The 21,731-nt window shown below is 52.0% G+C and overlaps 1 protein-coding gene across 4 annotated transcripts in view; it reads right to left on the reverse strand.

Annotated features, from left to right (window-relative positions):
• Positions 1-1,201: 1,201 nt before the first annotated feature.
• Positions 1,202-21,731, reverse strand: part of RP1L1 (RP1 like 1) — a 57,452-nt gene continuing 36,922 nt past the window's right edge. For 2 of the 4 annotated variants that reach the window (XM_084997808.1, XM_084997807.1), the window contains exons 2-4: positions 15,392-16,019; positions 10,838-10,979; positions 1,202-8,847 (exon numbers count right to left, since the gene is read on the reverse strand). In XM_084997808.1, coding sequence (XP_084853934.1) covers positions 2,888-8,847; positions 10,838-10,979; positions 15,392-16,000 — 6,711 coding nt within the window. In that variant the 5' untranslated portion in view covers positions 16,001-16,019 and the 3' untranslated portion in view covers positions 1,202-2,887. Of the gene's footprint in view, positions 8,848-10,837; positions 10,980-15,391; positions 16,020-17,831; positions 18,231-21,731 lie in introns of those variants that run through there. The other 2 variants (XM_084997805.1, XM_084997806.1) reach the window with 2 other exon arrangements.

Raw genomic sequence — 21,731 nt, forward strand, 5'->3', positions numbered from 1 at the left:
GGGGTCAAATTGGAGCTACAGCCGCCGGCCTTCGCCACAGCCACAGCAACAGGGCATCCTAGCTGCATCTGCAACCTACACCACAACTCATGGCAACACGGGATCCTTAACCCACTGAGCAAGGACAGGGCTTGAACCCGCATCCTCATGGATACTAGTCAGATTTGCTTCTGATGCGCCATGATGGGAACTCAACTCTTAGCTTTAAAAAACCAGGATATCCTGAGTTCCCAGCATCTACCTAAGGAGAACATCACTAAGGACATGATGCAATCAGTTGAACAAGAAATCCCACCTAATTAAGTCTTAACTCTTTTGCAGTAAATCCATTCAAAGTTTTGATCACCCTTAGTTAAGTGATTTATTTAGGGGGCCTGAATCAAATGAAGAAAACATGATACAATGGAAAAGGTTGTGGACTTTCAGGTCTGAAATACCTGAGTTTAAATCCTGACTTTGCCATGAACTAGCTGTGTGAGCTTAGACAAGTTTATCTTGGTTACTTCATATGTGAAATGGCAATAACTGTCAACTTGTTCACTTCACAGACACACTGAGATCAAATGAGGTCATGTATGTTTCATACAATATCTGACATGTAATGGTTGTTGAAAACTTAGCAGTTCTAATTAAAACACTGACATTTTCCCAACATACGCGTAAGGGGTTTTTATATGTTATTGCATCTACTTCTCAACAATGCAGTGAGAAAAATATTACTCGGTCCATTTCACAGATGTTGAAACTGAGGTAGTATGACTGCGACTTGAGCCTGGTCATCCAATTCCAAGTCTTTGTTCCCATGCTCTTTCCATTGCATTCTCTCAACCAGAGATGGACATGCCACTTTAGGGATGTGCCATCTCAGTAGGTCCTAGGGGTAGCTGTCTCTGTCATTTGGAGACGTAGCAGGTGATAAAGCAAACGGGTTAGAACATCTCTTAGGAAATGACCGAGGGCCTCAGGTCACAGAAGAGGTACACAGTGGATGCTCCTTGTCAACTAATAGTGACTAGTTCTGGATAAGCCCGCATATCACCATATCTAAACCAAGCTCAGAATGCAATCTGCGTCATTTGGGGCTTCTGGTTAAGATACAAGTATACACATACACACACACACACACACACACACACATACATACACACTTATATATACATACACACACACACATATATATATACTTTTGCACATATACATATTTTACATGTTTTAAAAATTTTGTTTTATTTATTTTTAAAAATTGAAGTATAGTTGATGTACAATGTTGTCTTAGTTTCTGGTATACAGCAAAGTAACTCAGTTATACATGTATACATATACTCTTTTTCATATATATTTTCAATATGAAAACTTTGAAAACTCACCTCCACAGAAATTTTAAAAATATGTCACATTTTTTAAGAACATCTCCAACACTCAGAAACAGAGCAGAGCAGATGACCTTGGGCATGAGGACACAGCTTACACCCAACATTTGCTTCGTTTTCTATTGTTAATTTATTTATTTTTTATTATTAACATTGACATTTTAAAAACCGGTGAACAGTACCTGTTCTGCAGCACAGACTGTCTTAGTTAAAAGATGGAAAAAAGACATACATGCATAATTTATATGCAAATAGTTTTTTTAAAAAAAACCAGAAAGCTATTTAATCTCATTAGCAATCAAATATAACTAACATGTCAAAATGAGGTACTATTTTTGCCCATAAAATTAGCAAAAGATCTCTCTCTCTCTCTCTCTTTTTTTGCCTCTCCCAAGGCATGCAAAATTTCCTGGTCCAAGGAGCAAACCAATGCCACAGCAGTGACAACACCAGATCCTTAACCCACCGAGCCAACAGGGAACTCCCTAAGATTTCTCATTTTTAATGACTCTACCAAATATGAGAATGTGGTGAGCCAGGTGATCTAATTTAATACAGACTTTTAGAAAAACAATTTGGCAGCAAGCTATCAAGAGCCTTAAAACAGTTTATATCCTTAGACCCAGTCATCCCGTGCCTGAAAATCTTTAAGATATTCATCTGCAGTTCAGGGGAAAACTGTATATATACGAAAAAATAACAGAAACCATCTAAATGGTCAACAATAGGGATAAGGTTAAAAAAGCATTTTATAGTCTCAAAATACATTATTCAGGAATTAAAAATATTATTCAAACATTTTAAAATAAGCTATGAAGATTTTGAGATTAAATAAAACAAATTATAATATTAAGTTAGAAAAGTCTATAAGGATGGCACAGCTACCAAATAATTAGAAAAATAATGGGAAGGAAATACATCAAACAGCTGACACAAGCTATCCCTGAGGGATGGAATTGTGAGTGACTGTTGTACCTTCTTTCTTTTTCCAATTTTTTCCATTACAAAACAAAAATGTGAATTAAGGAAAGACACTTGGAGTTTGGGGCTGAAAACAAACTTTGTCCAATGACCCTGAATTTATCCTCTTCTCCTAAGTGTTCATATCTGCAGAGTCACCAAATATAGTCAAGACTAGAAAAAAGCACTTCAAAGTCGAGCGAGGTCAGTGCCAAGACAAGCCAAGGAGAAAAATAGCTGGAGATCGATAGGCAGGAGAATGAAGGAAACCCTTGCTGGCAAAATCCAAACACAAGCAAAACCTCTCCTGGACCGTGGCCAGTCAGTCCATCGTCAGCTCAGCAGGCAAACCGAGGGGGAGTGGACCACCAGAAACAGGGCAGATTGGAGATGACCCTCCCTCACGCAGTGGGTGGATGGGCCTTGGGGGTCTCGGAAGCCCCAGAATTCAGAACCCGAGCAGCATGGGATGGCTGTGTCCTTGATCTTTGCCCCTGTCCTTTGTGCATCTCCAGGGGGCTAAGCTCCAGACTCAGGACCATCTCGCAGCTGGATCTCTAGAAATCTAAGTCGTCCTGGCCAAAGCCATCAGTCCTGTCCTTGGCGGGGGTTTTAAAACTAGTTTCGGTGGAAGTGAGACTTTGCACTACTTTCTTGGCTTCTAAGTCAGAGCCTTCTTCTGCCCCCTGCTCTGGAGCCTGGTCTTCCTCCTCCTGCTCTGGAGCCTGGCTTTCCTCTTCCTCCTGCTCTGGAGCCTGGTCTTCCTCTGCTCCCTGCTCTGGAGCCTGGTCTTCCTCTTCCTCCTGCTCTGGAGCTTGGTTTCCCTCTGCTTCCTGCTCTGGAGCCTGGTCTTCCTCTGCTCCCTGCTCTGGAGCCTGGTCTTCCTCCTCCTGCTCTGGAGCCTGGTCATCCTCTTCCTCCTGCTCTGGAGCCTGGTCTTCCTCTTCTTCCTGTTCTGGAGCCTGGTCTTCCTCCTCCTGCTCTGGAGCCTGGTCTTCCTCTGCTCCCTGTTCTGGAGCCTGGTCTTCCTCTGCTCCCTGTTCTGGAGCCTGGTCTTCCTCCTCCTGCTCTGGAGCCTGGTCTTCCTCTTCCTCCTGCTCTGGAGCCTGGTCTTCCTCTTCTTCCTGTTCTGGAGCCTGGTCTTCCTCCTCCTGCTCTGGAGCCTGGTCTTCCTCTGCTCCCTGTTCTGGAGCCTGGTCTTCCTCTGCTCCCTGCTCTGGAGCCTGGTCTTCCTCTTCTTCCTGCTCTGGAGCCTGGTCTTCCTCTTCTTCCTGTTCTGGAGCCTGGTCTTCCTCTTCTTCCTGTTCTGGAGCCTGGTCTTCCTCTGCTCCCTGTTCTGGAGCCTGGTCTTCCTCTGCTCCCTGTTCTGGAGCCTGGTCTTCCTCTTCTTCCTGCTCTGGAGCCTGGTCTTCCTCTTCCTCCTGCTCTGGAGCTTGGTTTCCCTCTGCTTCCTGCTCTGGAGCCTGGTCTTCCTCTGCTCCCTGTTCTGGAGCCTGGTCTTCCTCTGCTCCCTGTTCTGGAGCCTGGTCTTCCTCCTCCTGCTCTGGAGCCTGGTCTTCCTCTTCTTCCTGCTCTGGAGCCTGGTCTTCCTCTTCCTCCTGCTCTGGAGCCTGGTCTTCCTCTGTCTCTGTCTCTCGGGTCCTTAAGCCCAAGGGGATCCCTTCTTGCTCAGAAGTGGAGCTTTCTGTATGCACGCCTGTGACTTTTTTCTCTGGATCAGGGATGTCCTTGGACTCATCTTCCATGTTCCTGGTGTGTCTGCTTGAAGACTCGTCCTCAGAGCCTTTCTGAGAGAGCTGGGAGCAGGTTTCCAGAGATGCCGTGCTGCAGGAGGAGAGGCCTGACTTTGGGCCTGACCTCTGGCAGGGAGTGTCTGCCTCTGGGGCTGGGGACAGCACGGGCCTCCCCTCTGGGTCTGGGCTGCTACTTCCAGAAGCTTCACCTGACTGTCCAGCCCGAGCACCCACTTCTCTCTCCCCTTGATTTCCTCCTGACTCTGGCTCTTCCTCCCCTTCAGCTTCCTGGGCCTCTGAGGTGCAGGCACCAGCATCCTGTTCTCCTGGACCACGGTCACCTCCTCCTGAGGTTTTGCCCTCCTGAGTGTCCTCAGCCCCAGAGCCCCTGTCCGTGTTTTCTTCCTCCTTCCCGACGCCCTGCTCCGGGTCGCTGCCCACACAGGGCTCTGTTTCCCCTCCCCTCTCCTGAGTAGCTGCCTCCTCTGCTTTCCGGGCACCTTCGTCTCTGCCAAGGGTCTGGCTGCCCTCACCCTTGTCCCCCTCCTCTGCCCCAGGGCCCTGGCCTGATCCCTGGACAGTGTCCATCCCCGAGGGGTCCCTCCGAAGGGGCTCCATCCCTCTCTTGGCAGGAGCCACCTCTGCTGTCCCCCCGTCAGCACACCCTGCTTTCCTCTTCTGCAGAATCTGCTGCAGGTCGAAGGCCTCTCTGATGGGTGCGCTGCTGGCCGCCACCGCCTCCCTTGGGGACACAGGAACTGCTTTCTTCCTCATGCAGGCCTCGCAGGGGCAGAACTCTTCCCCCTCGGCCTCCTCCCCAAGTTGGGTCCCCAGGGCCCCTCTGAAGGTTGGCACATCCTCCAGGGAGAAGGACAGAGGACCCCAGCCTTGCATCTGCTCCGAGAAGGCAGAGAGGTTGTGCAGGCCCCGGAGGCGCCATCTGCGCTGCTCTGTCTGCAGGGATGCCTCCCAGCGGAGGGCTTCTCTGGGCGGCCCCAGGGCCGTGCCCCCGGCCCAGCTCTGGATCTTGTGAAGCTCCCTCTCGGTGCTGTCCTGGAGCCGCCGGCCCATGTCCTGCTGCAGCTCGGCCACCATCTGGTCCAGCAGGTCGTTGCTCTGCAGGCCCCAGCGGGCTCGGAGCTCAGCCGTAGCACTGGCGAGATGGTCCAGGAAGGCCTTCTCCATCTTCTTCAGCAGCCTGGACACCCAGAGGGCGTCAGGTCCTAGAGACCCTCGGCGGGCTGTGGACGTGCCCCTCTCGCCAGCCCCCTGGTGGAGTTTGGCCTGGGTTTGCCCACCACCTGTCTCTGCTGCTCTGGGCAACTTCTCCAAAGCGGGCTCAGCTTTGGGTCCACTTTGACTCCCACTGGCGTCCGAGTTCCTCTCACCGAGGCTCCCAGGGGGCTCTGTCGGGCTCTCTCTCCTCCCTGGAGGGCTCAGCGTGGCCGAGACAAGGCCTCCTGCCTCCTTTTCCTGCAGGATGGCATCTTCCTGAGCCCCCGCCCCATTCTGAGAGCCCGCCCCTGGCAGTTCTCTTCCCACAGATCCTCCCTCTTCTGGACACCCTTTGGCAGCCTCTTCTTGCAGTTCCGCTCTTTCTTTTTCTTCTTTTATTTCCTCTAACTGTACCCCCTCTTCTTTCACTATGTTTTCAGCTCCTTCACCCAGGTCACTGCCCAATGTCTGCTCCCCGCTGTTCCTTTCTGCCCCATCCTCACTGGTGTCACAAGCCTCAGAGTCACTCGGCTGATGGTCTCCTGGAACCTCTGGGTTAACGGAGGTTCCAGAATCAGGCCTCTGGCAGGAGACATTTAAGGGCAGCTCCATCCTCTCAGGGACCAGGGCACAGTCCACAGCACAGGGTCCACTGCCCTCCCCTGAGCCTCCAGAGCCACTGCCAACATCCACACCAGAGGAGGACGTTGGCGTGAAGTCCTCAGTTGCAGCGTGTGATCTGAGGTCCCTCAGGGCCTGGCACCAGCCGAGCTCCTGGAGGCCAGAGACCAGGTCCCTGTGCCCAAGCCCACTCCCCGGCCATAAGGCCTGGAAGGTGCTCAGGAGCTCTTGGTACCGGGGAGAGTCCAGGAACCTCACTTTGCCAGTGGAAGACCCAAGGTCATCATCAAAGAAGTGGAGCCTGGCAAGACAGGTGATGAGGGCCAGGGCCGAGCGGCCAAGCCTTCTGCCCTCTGAGCTGGACACTTCAGGGAGGCTGCTGGGCCGGCCCTGCTCAGAGCCCTTCAGCACCTTTATGATCTGTACGGAGGCAGAGATTGTGCTGGGAAGCCTGCCCTGGCCCATCCCATGGTCCACTGCTGCCCCTTTTCCTGTTTCAGCCTCTGGAGGGGCTTCTGAGACTTTGCTGCCAGGAAGGCCTGTTCCTGATGTGGGGCTGGCACTGCCAGGCACCGGGAGCACTCCGTCTGGTTCTGCTTTCTCACTGGTGGCCTCTTCCAGGGATGGCTGTCTGGCCTGAGTTGAACTTTCCAGGTCATCTGGGGAGCGTGTGGAAACTGGGTCCCCCTCGGGGCCTTCAGGGTCCAGCCCAGCCACATCCTCGCCCTCATCCACCATCTCATATTTCATGGGCTCCTCTGGGATGTTGCTCAGCCAGGCCCGGACCACGGCTTCCGGGGAGGCTCGGGGCAGGGCACCCAGCATCATGCCACCATCCTCCGCCTGCTCCTCCAGGCCCTCCCCTCCACCCGCATCCTGCCCCTGGAACTTTCTGAGCCTGGGACCTCGGCAGGGGCTGCCCCTTCTCACGGCTCTGACTGCTTCCCCTGAGGGCCCTTCCTGAGAGCTGGGGGCCTGAGAGTGACACACGTCCAGCTTTTCCTCCCCCTCCCCTTCCCCGCCCACCCCTCCATCAGCACTGGGGTTGCCCTCGCTCTGGCTGTGGCCACGGGGAGGATGCCTCTTGCCAGAAGGCCGTGGCATGGGGGGCATAGGACAGAACCTACTGCATGCCAGGCAGGCCCTGGATGAGGGCCCCTGGCGGCCCCCAGGCTGAGAGGTCGGCAGCGCTTGTGTTTTCCCAGGGGACCTGTGGGCCAGTGACCACGTGCTCAGCTGTGAACAGCAGCTGCCTCGGTGTGATCCCAGCCTCCCTCCCTCAGGCCTCTCAACTGGCAGGACCAAGGGCCAGGGAGGCTTGGGACTGTCACCCTCTGCCTGTTCAGTGTGGGAGTTGAAAGAGCCGGATGTGTTTGAAGGTGTGGGAGCCGGTGAGCACGCCTGGAACCCAGGGCCCCCTTCGGTCTCAGCGGAGGGTGAGTTTGGGGAGTAGAGATTGGGAGTGCTGTCAGAATTGCTCACAGGGGTAATGGCAATGCTGCTGAGCCCCCGCGTGTCCTGGGAGTGAAGAGAGGCAGAGAACCAGGAGCCTGGCTTCCTGGCACTACTGGGGCTTCCAGAAAGGCCAGGGGCTGGGCCTTCTGGACAGGCCCTGGCTCTGCTGGGCGGCCTTGGCACCGGCCTGGACACAGGAGAGTCCAGTGGGCACTGGGGGTCTTTTGGGTGGTGGCGCTGCTTGGGGCGGCCCCTCTGGGCCCTTTGGCTGAGACCAGAAATGCTGGGTGAGGACAGGGCGCCTGCTCTGCCCTCCTGCTTTCTGCTCCCACCCAGGGTTGAGGCGCGGGCAGAAGCTGGGGACCGGTCACCTGCCCTGTCCCCAGAGCTAGCTCGGCCTGGAGACAAGGACAAACTCACCCCAGACCCGCTCCTGTCCTGGGTGCCCGGCCCACTCTCCTCTGCCTCTGCATCCTCATTCCTTAAAGATGAGGGGCTCACGGTGAGGGTGAGGGAACCAGGGCCTCCCGGCTGGGTGGCCCCCCAGGAAGTCGTGGCCCTGCTACTCTTGCTGGGGGAGGCCTGGGGTGGCTCACCCCTTTCACTGGACTCCTCATGAGACCCAGCGCTCATCCAGGTGTCAGGAGGAGCATCTGCCAGGCCACAGGCCCCAGGGTTCGGGCAGTGATGGTGCTCCCTGCCACACGGTGTGGCACCCTGGCCTGTGCCCTCACCAGCCCTGGAGGCCAGATGTGGGCCATAGTTGCTGACGCCATCCTCCAGGGACCTAGAGCAGCAGGAAGAGTTTAGTTCAGAGCCCTCGGGGGGTCTGTCACTGGAGGCAGGGCTGACACTGTCCCTGCTCCTTCTTTTCCTGATGATGGCCCCCTGGCTCCGGGGAACCCTGGAGCAGGCGTGGTGGGTCTGTCCAGACCTCCTCGGAGAGGCCGCCCGCTCCCCCTGGGAGGTAAACAGGGGATTCATCCAGATCTCGTATCCAGAGCCCTGCTGCCACCGGCCTCGGTCAAAGGCCCCCACGCCTCCTGCCTGGCAGGACCCCAGTCCCTGTGCCCCAGGCTCTGAAGGGTCCCCAGAGTGGCCCTTCCACACATGGCCAAGGGGTTCTGTCTCCCCCAGGACGGGGCGCTCCCCACCGGCCACCGAGAGGGTGCTGGTCGCCCTGACCCTCCTGGACCACAGCAGCGGGTCCTCCCCCAACAGGTGGAAACGGACTTTCATCTCCACAGACAGGCTGCCATCCTCGTTCACGCGGACATTCTTCTCAAAGTCATCACCGGCCACCAATGGGCCGAGGTGGACAGGCATGTCCTGAGGGTGCCTGTCAGGAACAGGGTCCATGCAGTCAGGAGGCAGGGACACCGAGGGGTCGCTGAGCCCAGACCTCTCTGACAGCAGGGAAAACTGCCTGGGCCTGCTGGCCGGCCTGGACCGCTCGTGGATCACGCTCTGCTTGGCCTTGGGCCCCCAGCTCCCTGGTGCACAACGATGACGAGCAAGAGAAAAGAGGGAGAGAGAGTGAGCTGCTAGGGTGGGAGGAGCTTCGGTGCAGAAGGATCAAGGTGGGTCACAAGCCTGTCACAATCTGTACATGCCTGCCACCTCCAAAACCAGTAGGGAGGACAGAAACCATTCTAGAATTCATATTCACAGAGCTGCCAGGGTGCGAACCAGCATAGCCTAGTGAGATGGACCTGAAGTCTGAATTCACTGTGAACCCTGCCACTTCCTAACGGTGTAGTCTTTACCAGAGCCTCTTTCTCGAGCTGTAAAGTAAGAGTAATGCTATCTACCTGGGAGGTTTGTTTTGAGGATGCAAGTCAGTGCATATAAAACTTCCTGCAGGGAGTGCCCTTATGGCTTAGCATGTTAAAAACCTGACCGGTATCCATGAGGATGCGGATTCAATCCCTGGCCTCACTCAGTGGGGTAAAGGATCCGGCTTTGCCACCAGCTGCGGCATAGGTCATAGACAAAGCTCGTATCTGGCGTGGCTGTTGCTGTGACGTGGCCTGGCAGCTGTAGCTCTGATTGGACCCCTAGCCTGGGACTTCCATATGCCGCAGGTGTAGCCCTAAAGAGGAAAAAAAAAAAAAAAAAAAAAAAACTTCTTGCAGAGTTGCTGGCACAAAGTAGGTTCTCCATAAACAGCAGAGTTGGCTGCAGAGCAAAAGTGCCCAGAGCCAACTCCTAGCCCTGCTCACTCCCACTCCCAGCACAGAAGCAAAAATCAATATGCTGCTGCATTCACACCTGATTGGAAACTGTAAAATGCTTTGCAATTATCAGTGGTGATTTATCATCTTAACACTCATCAAGCTTTGGGGTTGATAAATGCTTGCAAAGAAGGACCTGGATATACAATAGTAGGTCCCTATACAGCAGCCATGGAAAAGAGAAGAAGAGGGGGTCACTGGGGATAGAATGACGTGACCTCAAGAAAGACGGGAACCCTCAGGACTTTCTCATTTCATCTCCTGCGCTAATGCTTGGCAAGAGGGTGGGACTGGCGCAGGTTAAGGCTGTGCCAGCAAAAGAGCAGATGCCTCAAGTCCGACTGGGCAGAAGAAGGTTTTCCAAGCCCTGCTCTTCTGCAAACACCAAGTGAGCCTAGGGGCTCCTGCAGAAGAGGGGCTGTGGCTGATGGGTCTTTCCATCCTTAGTACCAGACTTGTGGCAATCACTGAAGCCATCATCATTCTCTTAATTGCTTTTCACAAAGGTTATCATTTTGTTTACTTCCCCAAATTTGCCCCTTGTCATACCAAAGATTTAGCTGAAACTTTTACTCTGTATTTGTTAATCATGCTTTTAAAATAATGTGGGGTTTTTTTGTTTTTGTTTTTGTTTTTTTTTTACTTCCCCCATGGCACAAAGAAGTTCCTGGGCCAGGGCTCGAACCTGTGCCATAGCAGTCACTAGAGCCACAGCAGTGACAATCCTGGATCCTTAACCTACTGCGCCACCAGGGAACTGCAATAATGTGTTTTTTAAGAATAGCCAAGGCTACTTCTAGCACCAAGGCTTTTTGGAATGAATGTATGGTTTACTATATAGATGGATGGGTGGATGATAGATGGTTATTTATTTTGGTCTGTTTTGTCTCCACTCTTGCCTGAGAGAGTCATGACTCTTGAAAGATGCAAATATCATATACCCATGGCCTACTGCCTCCATAATGTCATATCCACTGTGGTCCTAGAAGCTTAGCATTCAGGATCTCCTAATCCTCGTTCTCTTTAAATACCAGACTCCTCTCTCTCGTACCCCAGGTAATATTCAGCCCATTTAAGGGTGATGGTGATGAGGGGAGGAAAAGGCAAGAGAGATCCTCAAACAACTGGGATGCTCAAGACTTGGGGCCAAAGGCAAGTTTTCTAAATTATCTAGAGAGGAGCTCTGTCCAGCCCTATTGAGCCACCCTCCAGTGCAAATAGGATTTGGGACACTCCCAAACCTACTCACCGTTTTTGTTCCTTAAAATCTGCCCAGATAGAGTTTCCATTCCATTTCTTCGGACATCTTCCATTGCCAGAGTTCTGAAGGGCTCGTGACTCGCGCATACCAGCACCGAGGGGCTTCGCAGCAGAGCCTTCAGCGTGTCCACCTGGGGAAGGAGAGGGTGGGGTCAGGAGGCCTGGTCTGCAGGAACACCCTTCCACCCAAAGAGATGCAGGTAGAGGTTGAATCCATTCTCTCTGGTCCCTTTCCTGATATTTGCTCATCTCATCCCAGATTTCTGACCCAAAGGGAAAATCCCAGACATTCCTCATCGCACCTCCATAACTGGCTGGGGTCACACTGCCATCATCTTCCTCTCTACCCACACCCTTTCCTCCACCCAGTAGGAGGCTTGTGGTGTAGACATTATTCTGGATACCTTAGGTGCAAAAGACTTCCAGAAGCCTTTGACTTGCTTCTCCACCCATACTTCTTCCATCTAGGATATATTTTATTTATGTATTTGTTTTTGTATTTATTTTTTTTATTGGCTATGCTCATGGTATGTAGAAATTTCTGGGCCAGACACTGAATCAAGTCACAGTAGTGACCTGATCCATAGCGGTGACAATGCCAGATCTTTAACCTGCTGAGCCACCAGGGAAAACCTAAAGAACTGCCTTCTTTATTCTTTTTTTTTTTTTTTGGCCGCTCCCATGGCGTGTGGAAGTTCCCAAGCCAGGGGATCAAATCTGAGCCACAGCAGTGACAGCGCAGAATCCTTATCCTCTAGGCCACCAAGGAACTCCGGACCATGTTATGTTTTAAATCAACCGTAACAGAAAGCTCTCCAGCTCCTGTGTGGAGATTTGGTTCACCATCTCAGCCTTTTTGTAGGCAGAGTCCTCTCTTGGATCTGATCTGTGCTTCCCGGACTAATCCAAGCCCAGGGCCTCTACCTCTGTCCCCGGTGGAGCAGAGGACAAGGCACAGACGACGTTTCCCTTCCAAGCTCCTCCCATGGTTCTTGAGGCTCCCACCCCAACACTTGCGTCATCCTCCTCCCACCTCCCTCAACACCCACCAGCAGGAGGTTGGGCTGGGAGCTGAATGGGCACTATCAGTGCTGGATTGCATTCCAGGTCGGACGGAGCTCCCCGCTTTTCAAAAAATCTCACCTGGCCCTGAGGTCCCCCGCCTATCAGAGGGTTTGCACAATGTAGAGCATTACATTGTAGTTAGCAGTGTTGGGGGATTTCACAGCATCTTTAAAGGACAGAATCAGTTCTTTGTCAGTTTCTCAAATGAAAAGGGTGTGCTCTTTAACAAGGAAATGAAGAAAAGAGAACATGTGCATCCTCTCCCCTCAAAACGACACGCACACTTGCAGGACATCAGATCTTGCAACCTGGTTAATTAGAGGTTTGTTTCAAACTACTAGGTCATTTCTTTCTGATTTAGATCTCTATCCTACCACAAAAATACAAACATGACCCAAGTCTATCAGCTTATAAATATAGCCATGCTTCTAGGAAACCAGAACTTTCCAGGGAAGAAAAAAGAATTGAGGGCTAGTGTGCCCTTCCTAGAAAGAAGTCTAGGATCCATGGGGAAAAAAAAGAAAGAAAGAAAGAAAGAAAAAGAGCAATAACAACAGTGTTCATCCAGCAAAGGACTTTCAAACTGATAATCATGACAGCCTTTCCTGGGGAGCAATGAAATTGTTTTATTTACAGAAATTCTAATAGCTCTGCAGTAAGTCTATACGAAATTAGTCTAATAAGGAGTTCCCTTCATGGCTCAGTGGTTAACGAACCTGACTAGAATCCATAAGGTTTCAGTGGGTTAAGGATCCGGTGTTGCTATGACCTGTGGTGTAGGTCGCAGACATGGCTCGGATGGGGTGTTGCTGTGACCGTGGCATAGGCTGGCAGCTGTAGCTTCAATTCAAACCCCTAGCTTAAGAGCTTCCATATGCTAAGGGTGTGGCCCTAAAAAGAGCCAAAAAAAAAAAAAAAAGTCTAATAATATTTTCTCCAATTAACTTATTTTGGACCTGCTTTTTCCCCCCTCACCAAATTCACTAAAAGGTAGTTAATTGAGGGTAGGCACCTAGTTTCATTTGTCTGTATACTCTGCAGGGAGCATACGCTGGTATATAGTAAATGCACCATCATTTAGAAGGCTTCTTGCATCACCACTATGAAATCACTAATACTGCCTCTATCATTTGCCAGCTTTGCAATCATGAACAAATTACTTAACCTCTGTGCCTCAATTTTCTTTTGCTAAAATTTATTTTATTGATGTATAGTTGATTTACAATATTGTATTAATTTCTACTGGACAGCAAACTGATTCAATTATTCATATATATACATTCTTTTTCATATTATTTTCCATTATGGTTTATCATGGGATATTGAATATAGTTCCCTGTGCTATACAGTAGGATCTTGTTTATCCATTCTGTATATAATAGTTTGCCTCTGCTAACCCCAAACTCCCAATCCATTCACCTCCCACACCTCCTTCAATCTTCTTATCTATCCAAAGGGGATACTAATATTAACTGCCTGGTGAGTGTTTCTGGTCAATGCTATGCCCTCCCTAGCTTAGTCAACCTCTGTCCTGCTCACTTTCTAACACTGCAGAACTTAGAAAGCTCTGAACACATTTCCTGGACTCTCTTGCAGCTAGAGTGATAAATGTAAAACAGGTTCCACCAGTTAGTCACTTAAACAAGATACGAAAAATGATAGCAAAGCAGAGGCCATCTTCCTTTTGCTTCTGACTGCTGCCACCAGCAAAAAAAGGTCAAAGGTGCAAAGAGGCAGGAGCAACCGAAATGGCAGAAGCCACACTCAGTGTTCCAGCCACACTCAGTGATCCAGCTTCCTGTGTAAGCTTCCTCACTCTGGATCACAGCAACAGTGGATGGTACTGAGCACAATCATTAGTGACATCCTCCAGGGAACCACAGTCCTGATTGGGTCAGAGGTATCTACCCAGACAGGCCAGCTCTGTGATGTTCTGAGAATCATTTCCAGGAACCCAGCCCATGCTCCTCCAGCCTTTCAATGAGTCTTTAAGCACAAAATTCTTGTGTGTAATTCATTGATCCTCAAGGTTCCTAGAGAGGTTTCTGGGTTTTTTTTGTTTTTTTTGTTTTTTTTGTTTTTTTTTGCACTGAACTAAGAGCGGTACAGGGTATGGTATCAGAGGTGATTGCAGGCAATAGACATCTCAAGGATTAGTTATCAGAGCTGGCTAGGTTTGAAGGCACATTGTCACAGTGTCTTGGTGACAATGGGACCCTGGGAGCGCATGACACAAAGTAATGCCACAGATTCTTGACTGATCACCTCTGAAAATAGGGTGCAATGCTAACTGAGAGCTGGACTTTGACCATCAATAGCTGCCATGATGGACTCTTATAGTGAGAATGAGAACTGCAATCTGCTGAGCAGAGTCTCCATCAAATGGGTCAAGACTGAGAAGACAGCGAGGTAGACACCAACTCATCTTGCTTCTGATGGTTGTGGCTGGGAAGCAAGTGAGGGGTACGGGGAGGTGATGGCCCTAGGGCAGCAGTGGCCTGTGCTCCTGGGTATCAAGGTGCAGCTGTGGCATACTGATCTAGCTTTAGAAGCTAGGGTTCCACCACGGAGAAGGAGTCCCCAGCTCAGTAATCACAGCAGCTTCAAGCAGAGGTTGCAGCTTTCTGCAGGATGCTAGGTGCCATTCTTCAGACCCAGCTTGGAGTTCACCCTCTCCCAAGTTTTCCAAAGACTTGTAAGCACCCCTCCACCCACCCAATGCCTTGCATTAAATTGCTTTCTGCTTAAGGCACTTCTAGTCTTTTCTCTTTCCTACACTGAACTCTCACTGAAATAGATTGTAAAGTGGACTGGATAAAAAAATAATCGAGGTGTGAAAGGTATAGACCAAGAGCTTATTAAATGGTAGATAAAAATATGAAAAGCAGAGTTCCCATCATGGCTCAGTGGTTAATGAATCCGACTAGGAACCATGAGGTTGCGGGTTCAATCCCTGGCCTTGCTCAGTGGGTTAAGGATCCGGCATTGCCGTGAGCTGTGGTGTAGGTCAAAGACGCAGCTTGGATCTGGCATTGCTGTGGCTCAGGCATAGGACAGCGGCCACAGCTCCAATTAGACCCCTAGCCTGGGAACCTCCATATGCCACAGGAACAGCCCTAAAAAGACAAAAAAAAAAAAAGAAAAAAAATATATATATATGAAAAGCAGTTGCTCATTCTATTAACTGAATGTCTCCACTCTATCACCTTTTTTCTTTTTTTTTTTTTCTTTTTTTTTTTTTTTTTGCCACACCCATGGTCAGGCAGAAGCTTCCGGGGCCAGGGATCGAACTTGAGCCACAGCAGTGACAACACCAGATCCTTAACCACTAGGCTACTAGGGAACTCCTTTATTCACCTTTAATTAGTAGCAGGACAATCCGTGCCTCTTTTTAAGGAATAACTTCCTGGTTCCGGCTATATGTTTGGAGCTGTGGTCCAGAGAAGTTTTTAAGGAATTGACCTATCCCTCAGCTTACCTTTCTCCCACTGGTTGTGTACACCTGCTTCACGGGAAAGTGCAGAAGATCCGAGGCTCTGCTGAGAAAAGCTGTCAGGTTCCTCATGTTTCTGTGGCTGAGCACCACTGTCTGCTGGACCCGAGGGTCCCCGTTCTTAACCAGTGTTATCCTCCGCGGGGTTTTGAGACTTTTGCAGGAAGAGGGTGTTCCTGGACCCTCACAGCGGCCTTCAAAATTCTGCGAATGTGAGGCAGAAGGGCTTCTCCCCCGTGGCCAGCATGGCCCGCTGGGGGTCGTGGGGGGCCTCTTATCCGAGCAGAGGTAGCAGCCACCATCCTGCAGCTGCTCCAGGGCACTGAGGCCGTGCAGGCCCCTGGGCGTGGTGACGGAGCGCACCCCAAAAGAGAGCGGCACACGCTGAGAGAGCTCATCCATCAGCGCCCCAAAGCTCCTGAAGGCGCGCTGGTGCACGGCCAGGCGAACCCCAGCAAACCGGGGATCCCCTCGCTTGAGGAAGGTGATCTTCTTGGCCGGCGGGACCTGGGTAACAGAGGGGGCCCGGGCCACAGAAGGCAGGAGGCACTCACGGTGGCTGGGGGCCTGGGCATCCCTCGGGGTGCTGCTCATGGTGCTGAGGGCCAGGCCGCTGAAATGGATCAGAGGAAGAGGAAATTCAGACACGACAGCAACCTGGCACTGTGTGTTTCCTCTCGCCTGTTACAGAGCTGCTCCCTCCCACCCCACATCTGCTCCTCTCACTCAACCTTGGAGAGGCAGGTTAATCCCCAAAGTTTGGGCATCGGAAGATCTGTGTTCAAATCCCATCCCCCCAACACTCCCTGCCTGTGTGACCCAGGAGGTTCATAATGTAGTCAGCGTTTTGGTAAAATGCAGCCATACCTGCCTGCGTAGTGGTTATAATTCGATGCATTCATGCATACAGAGGAGAATTTATGCATCAGTACACCTTCATTCCTTCCCTTCTTCTTGCTACTCCTCATACCCTCTTCTACCACCTTGCACTCCTTTGAATAGTGTAATGTTTATGTCCTAAAGAGGTGGCTGAATAAAGGGACCTGAGTACACTGGGCAAGAAATCAGGAGACCCGGGCATCCTGCACATTCTCTCAAAGTCTCATGTGTGTTGGGGGGCGGGCAGGGGCAGGTCCCAACTCTCTGCACTCACATCCTCCAGCTGCCACCTGGGAGGGTGAAGCAGAGTCCCAAGTCCCAAAGCCCTCAGGGTGGAGTACAGACAAGGAGAATCAAGGATGCCACCACTTCATGCTCTGCATTCTCTCCATTACATGGGGTGATTTGCCTTAATAGGAAAATGATGCCCTTTCCTGCATCCCTCCAGAGTCTTTGGAAGCTGTGCAATGAACCCTGTGGGTGAGTACCACAGCCTGCTGCCCCTGACTTGGGAGATAGGACCACAGGCCAGACGGGTAGGGTCAAGGCCATTTGTTCCAACTCTTCACTTACATTCCCACCATGGAGGGGTCGCATTGGGGCTCTTGCAAAACCTGCAGCAGGCTCTTCCTGCCCAGGTCACTGTGTGGGACTCTGTTCTGTGCACCTGTTGGCCAGGTTGTCCAGAAACCCAGTTCTCACCAGTCATTTCCTATGCTCCAAGCCCTTCATGTGGTTTGCAGTGTCCATGGAAAAAGCTCAGGTCTTGGGAGTTCCCGTTGTGGCTCAGCAGGTTACGAACCTGACTCATATCCCAAGGATGTGGGTTCCATCCCTGGCCCTACTCAGTGGGTTAAGGATCCAGCATTGCCATGAGCTGGGGTGTAGGTTGCAGGTGCATCTCAAATCTGGCGTTGCTGTGGCTGCGACATAGGCTGGCAGCCGCAGTTGGATTCGACCCCTAGATTGGGAACTTCATATGCCTCAAGTGCGGCCACTAAAAAAAAAAAAAAAAAAAAAAAGCCCAGGCCTTTACGCCATGACCCAGTTTTCTCCTGCCTCCCTGCCCCGCTGCTTCTGCTCCTGCCTCTCTCCTGACCAGGCGGCCTGACTTGGAGGCTCCCTGCAGGGCGGCCTCCTTCCTCTGCACCCTGCCTTGGCTTTCCTCCTTGGGGGAACCTTCCCCAGCCCCCCGGCACAGGGCAACCCCCATTTTTAGCACAGTTCCTAGACATTTCCCACAACCTTGGCCTGTGTCCTTCTTGCCCAACTACCCAAGACATAGGGCACAGAACCCATACTCCCCAGGGTGCCCAGCCACCTGCTGGGGACAGAACAGGGACCCAAGAGATTCCGATGACTAATGACACACTTCACAGAGCCACCCAGCAGAGCCCAGGCCTGCCAGGCAGCTGCCGAGGCACTTTCCCTGACTACACGGGGTTCAGACCAAGCAGGACTGTGTCACCACGCACACTCTAGTGACCGGCTACAGCCCTCAGTCCCCGCTCACCTGCACAGCCAGCACCCACATCTGCTGGTTTACCTCGACTCACTGTTTAGTCCCATTCATCTTCAGCGAAAGAATTCTCTCATTTTCAAAATCTTGGTGCACAAAGAGGCCCTATAATCTTCTCTCATCTCTGGCACAAACTTTATAATTAGCTTCCTCAGCCTCCTCCCTCTCAACTAATCCCCATAAGCTACTTTCTCAGCCCTCCCGCTAACATCCTGCAGCTGCCACACGCTGTCACTTGGGCGTGCCTTCCCAGAGGACTAACTTTCTTCCCACTTGATTTTTAATTTCACTTGTGACAATGAGCTTCCTTCTTGGCCTTCGTTGAGGGACTAAGAGGAGAAGGAAGGGTCACAGTATCCCCTAGAGTCACCATGTTCCTAGCATCACTGTGTCACCTTGTCCCCCAATGTCACTGTGCCTCACAGCGTCACCATGTCTCCCAGTGTTGTTGTGTCCTTTATTGTCACTATGTCCTCATAATCACCGTGTCACCCAGCATCACCATATACCCCAATGTCACTGTGTCCTCCAGGGTTACGGAGCCCTTGAAGGTCACTGCGTCCTCCAACAGGGTCACTCTGGGTCACTATGTCTCCCAGTGTCACTATGCCCACCATGTCCCCCATAACCATGGTGTCCCCCAGCATCACCATATCCCCCAGATCACTGCCTCCCCCAATGTCACTGTGCTTCCCAGTGTCACTGTGTCCTTCAGTGTCACCATGCCCCCCAGCATCACCATGTACCCAGCATCACCGTATCCCCCCAGCATCACTGCATCCCCCAGTGTCACCAAGCCCCTCAGTGTCACTATGCCCCCCCAGTGTCACCATGTCCCTTAGCCTCCTAGCTGCAGCCAAGGACTGCTGCTCCTCACAGCCTTCTGGACAGAGAGGGCTCCCTGGCGCCTCCTGATGGCAGCTTTGCAGGGAAGGAGAGAGATGCCAAGGCAAAGGCTGTCCTGACTCCCTGAAGACCCGGCCAAAGCGTCTCATGGTCACGATGCATTCAATACACTCAAGTGCTGATGCCCACTTTCCCTAACATCCCCTGGAAAATAACCTCTTTCTGAAGTGGAATTCTTCATCTCCAAGTGGATTTTGAAATGAAAAGAGAAATGTGACCCAAGGGACCCTAAATACCAAAGATCAGACTGACAGTAGCCGGGGCGGGGGGCGGCCCTCCCTGGAGGCCCCTTCCCAACCAGAGATGGAGCACGTGGGCCCAGAGGGGTGAGGGGAGCTGGGACCACTCCCACTGCTAACATGCCTGCGCTCAGATGACAGGCAAGATTCCACACCTAGATTCAGGCTGTTTGCTCATGCACGCATGTGCTTGCACACACATAAATATATGCATGTGCGTGCACATAGAGACACACATACACACAGAGACACACATACATACACACACATGTACCCTCAGACACACATACACATACAAGCGACATGCTTCCACGTATGCACATACACATACACATATACACAGACACACACGCCCACACAGACAAGTCAGAAAACACTTAAGACTCAGAAGGAGCTGAAGGAGCAGGGTGGCCTGGACGCGTGGACTGCTCGAGGGGAGGGCAAACAGGACCCCAGACCCCACAGGGCTCCTTGCAGGAAGGTCTCTGAGAAGTCTGACCTCCCACAGCCACAGAGAAGGGAAAGGCCAACCCACTGTCTTTTTCAAAGAGGCTTAATGAACTTTTGATTCTTTCGCCTTCAAAACAAACCTGCCTCCCCCACCAGGGTATTATTCATTTAATCACTCCTTCATTCACTCATTCATGTACCCAACAAAGATTTCTGAGCTTCAGTTGTGTGCCAGACTCTGTGCTGGGTCCTGGAAATAGATTACTGAGACAGCACACCCATCTTCAAAAATGTTACATTCTAGGGTGGCAAGAAGGTACAGTATTTTTTTTTTTTGTCTTTTTGTCTTTTGTTGTTGTTGTTGTTGTTGCTATTTCTTGGGCTGCTCCCGAGGCATATGGAGGTTCCCAGGCTAGGGGTTGAATCGGAGCTGTAGCCACCAGCCTACACCAGAGCCACAGCAACGCAGGATCCGAGCCGCGTCTGCAACCTACACCACAGCTCACGGCAACGCCGGATCGTTAACCCACTGTGCAAGGGCAGGGACCGAACCCGCAACCTCATGGTTCCTAGTCGGATTCGTTAACCACTGCGCCACGACGGGAACTCCGGTACAGTATTAAAATGCAGCCTGAGATGTGCTCTGAGATGCAGAGAGTGATCTACTATACTCAGGGCGTGACTGAGAGCAGATGAAGGGGAATGCAAGGCAGGGAAGACTTCCTGAAGGAGGTGACATGCAGCCTCCTGAGTAAGACCTGAAGGACAACTTGGGGATTAGTTAGAGAAGGAGGAAGTTACGACCAGTGTGGCAAACAGATATGGCCTCAGTGCCAACTCTGACCTGTGGGGCAGGCTGGAAGGAGGAGGCTCCGTGGCTTCGGGTGCACCGCGATCACACAGCGGTGAAGGGCCACACAGTGCCTGACCCTGCTCTGTTCCTCGCATTCGAGGTGGGGGTGGACGTGCAAAAGTGCGAGGGGGAAGAGAAAGCTGGATGTTCTGGAAGGGCCTTCAATGGGTGCCATCCTACTATTGTAGGAGCACCCCTCTGGGAGAGTGGGGAGAGTTACTGGCCAACGAGGGCAGATGCAGTGGAAAGAAGGCAAAGGGACTGGTCAGCAGAGGCTGAGAAAAAGGGAAAGGCATGAGGAGTGCCTCGTGGGAGTGGGAGGTCCAGCATGGTGTTTCTTGGGGTTCAGATTTAGGGACTGGGTACAAGGTGGCAGTCCCGTCTCACCCAGCTGGAGAGAGACAGAGAGGGGGCTTGGGGGGAAAGGGGAGCAGCAGTGGGGAGGGCCTGGCAGGACTTCAGCCCTGCCCAGGGTGCATCTAATGGGCTCCATTAAGGGGGCTGAGGATGCCGCAGGGATGGAACAGCACAGGTGCAGTAAGATCAGCTCTGGCCCCAGGAGCCTGGACAGCAGAGCCCAAAGCCCTTCCCTCCCGAAGTCTGAGAGGCTAACAAAAAGAACCAGGTGGGCCAGGTGATAAAGAACACCCCCAGCCCCCAAATCACAGGAGAGAGAATCAGCCCCTCCCCGATGAACACTCCTGGGGCGGGGGTGGGACATGGGGGAATGGGGGAGGACAGCAAGAGAAGGCTATGAAGGAAGTGGGGAGCCGAACCTTCCGGGTGCAAGGAACTTTGGGGGAAAAGGACAAAAAGAAGAAGGGGGCAGAGCTGGGGGGACAGCAAATAGGGTCTGCCTCCCAGCTCTCCACACTCTGCTCCCAGCTTGGGGTCATGTGGTTGGGGGGGACAAATATCCGGATAAGGAGGGAGAGACTCCAGCAGCAGAGAGCTTCTGCCCCACTGTGCCTGTGACTGAGCTCCAAAGGAGAGCTCCTCTGGGACGCCCCCCTCCTCAAAGGTAAGTTCGGCAGAGCAGCTTGGAGGAGACGCTGAGGTCCAGCATTCCTGAGCCACCTGGGTCCTATGGGGCGTGGACGGCACCAGGCGGGAGCTCAGAGTCCAGCTATCAAGCTGTAATCGGTAGTCTCATTGAGCACACAGACTGTGGGGTGGGGGAGCAGGGAGGAATCACGACTGCTAAATGGGTCCCAGCAGAACCCAGTCCTCACAACGCAGGATTGGTTTAGGGCAGCAAAGGATGGGAGGGTGCCAGGGGATTTCAGGAGGAAACAGAGCAAGAAAGCAGGGGAGGCATTCCAGCTGTGGGTGGGTGGGGGAGGAAAGGGAGAAAAACAAATTAAGGGGTAAAAGAGAAAAAAAAAATAGAAGTCAAAGGAAATGCTCAAAAAGGTGACAGTGCTAGTGGAGGGATGGGGCTGGACGGGCCTGCAAGAGAGGAAACAGTTTTGTAGGCAG

This window comes from Sus scrofa, chromosome 14, assembly GCF_054392235.1.
Source record: "Sus scrofa isolate SSC_HxYL_T2T_F1_AM1 chromosome 14, Sscrofa_HxYL_maternal_Yorkshire_Landrace_v2.0, whole genome shotgun sequence".
In the NCBI taxonomy this organism is placed as follows: Eukaryota; Metazoa; Chordata; class Mammalia; order Artiodactyla; family Suidae; genus Sus; species Sus scrofa.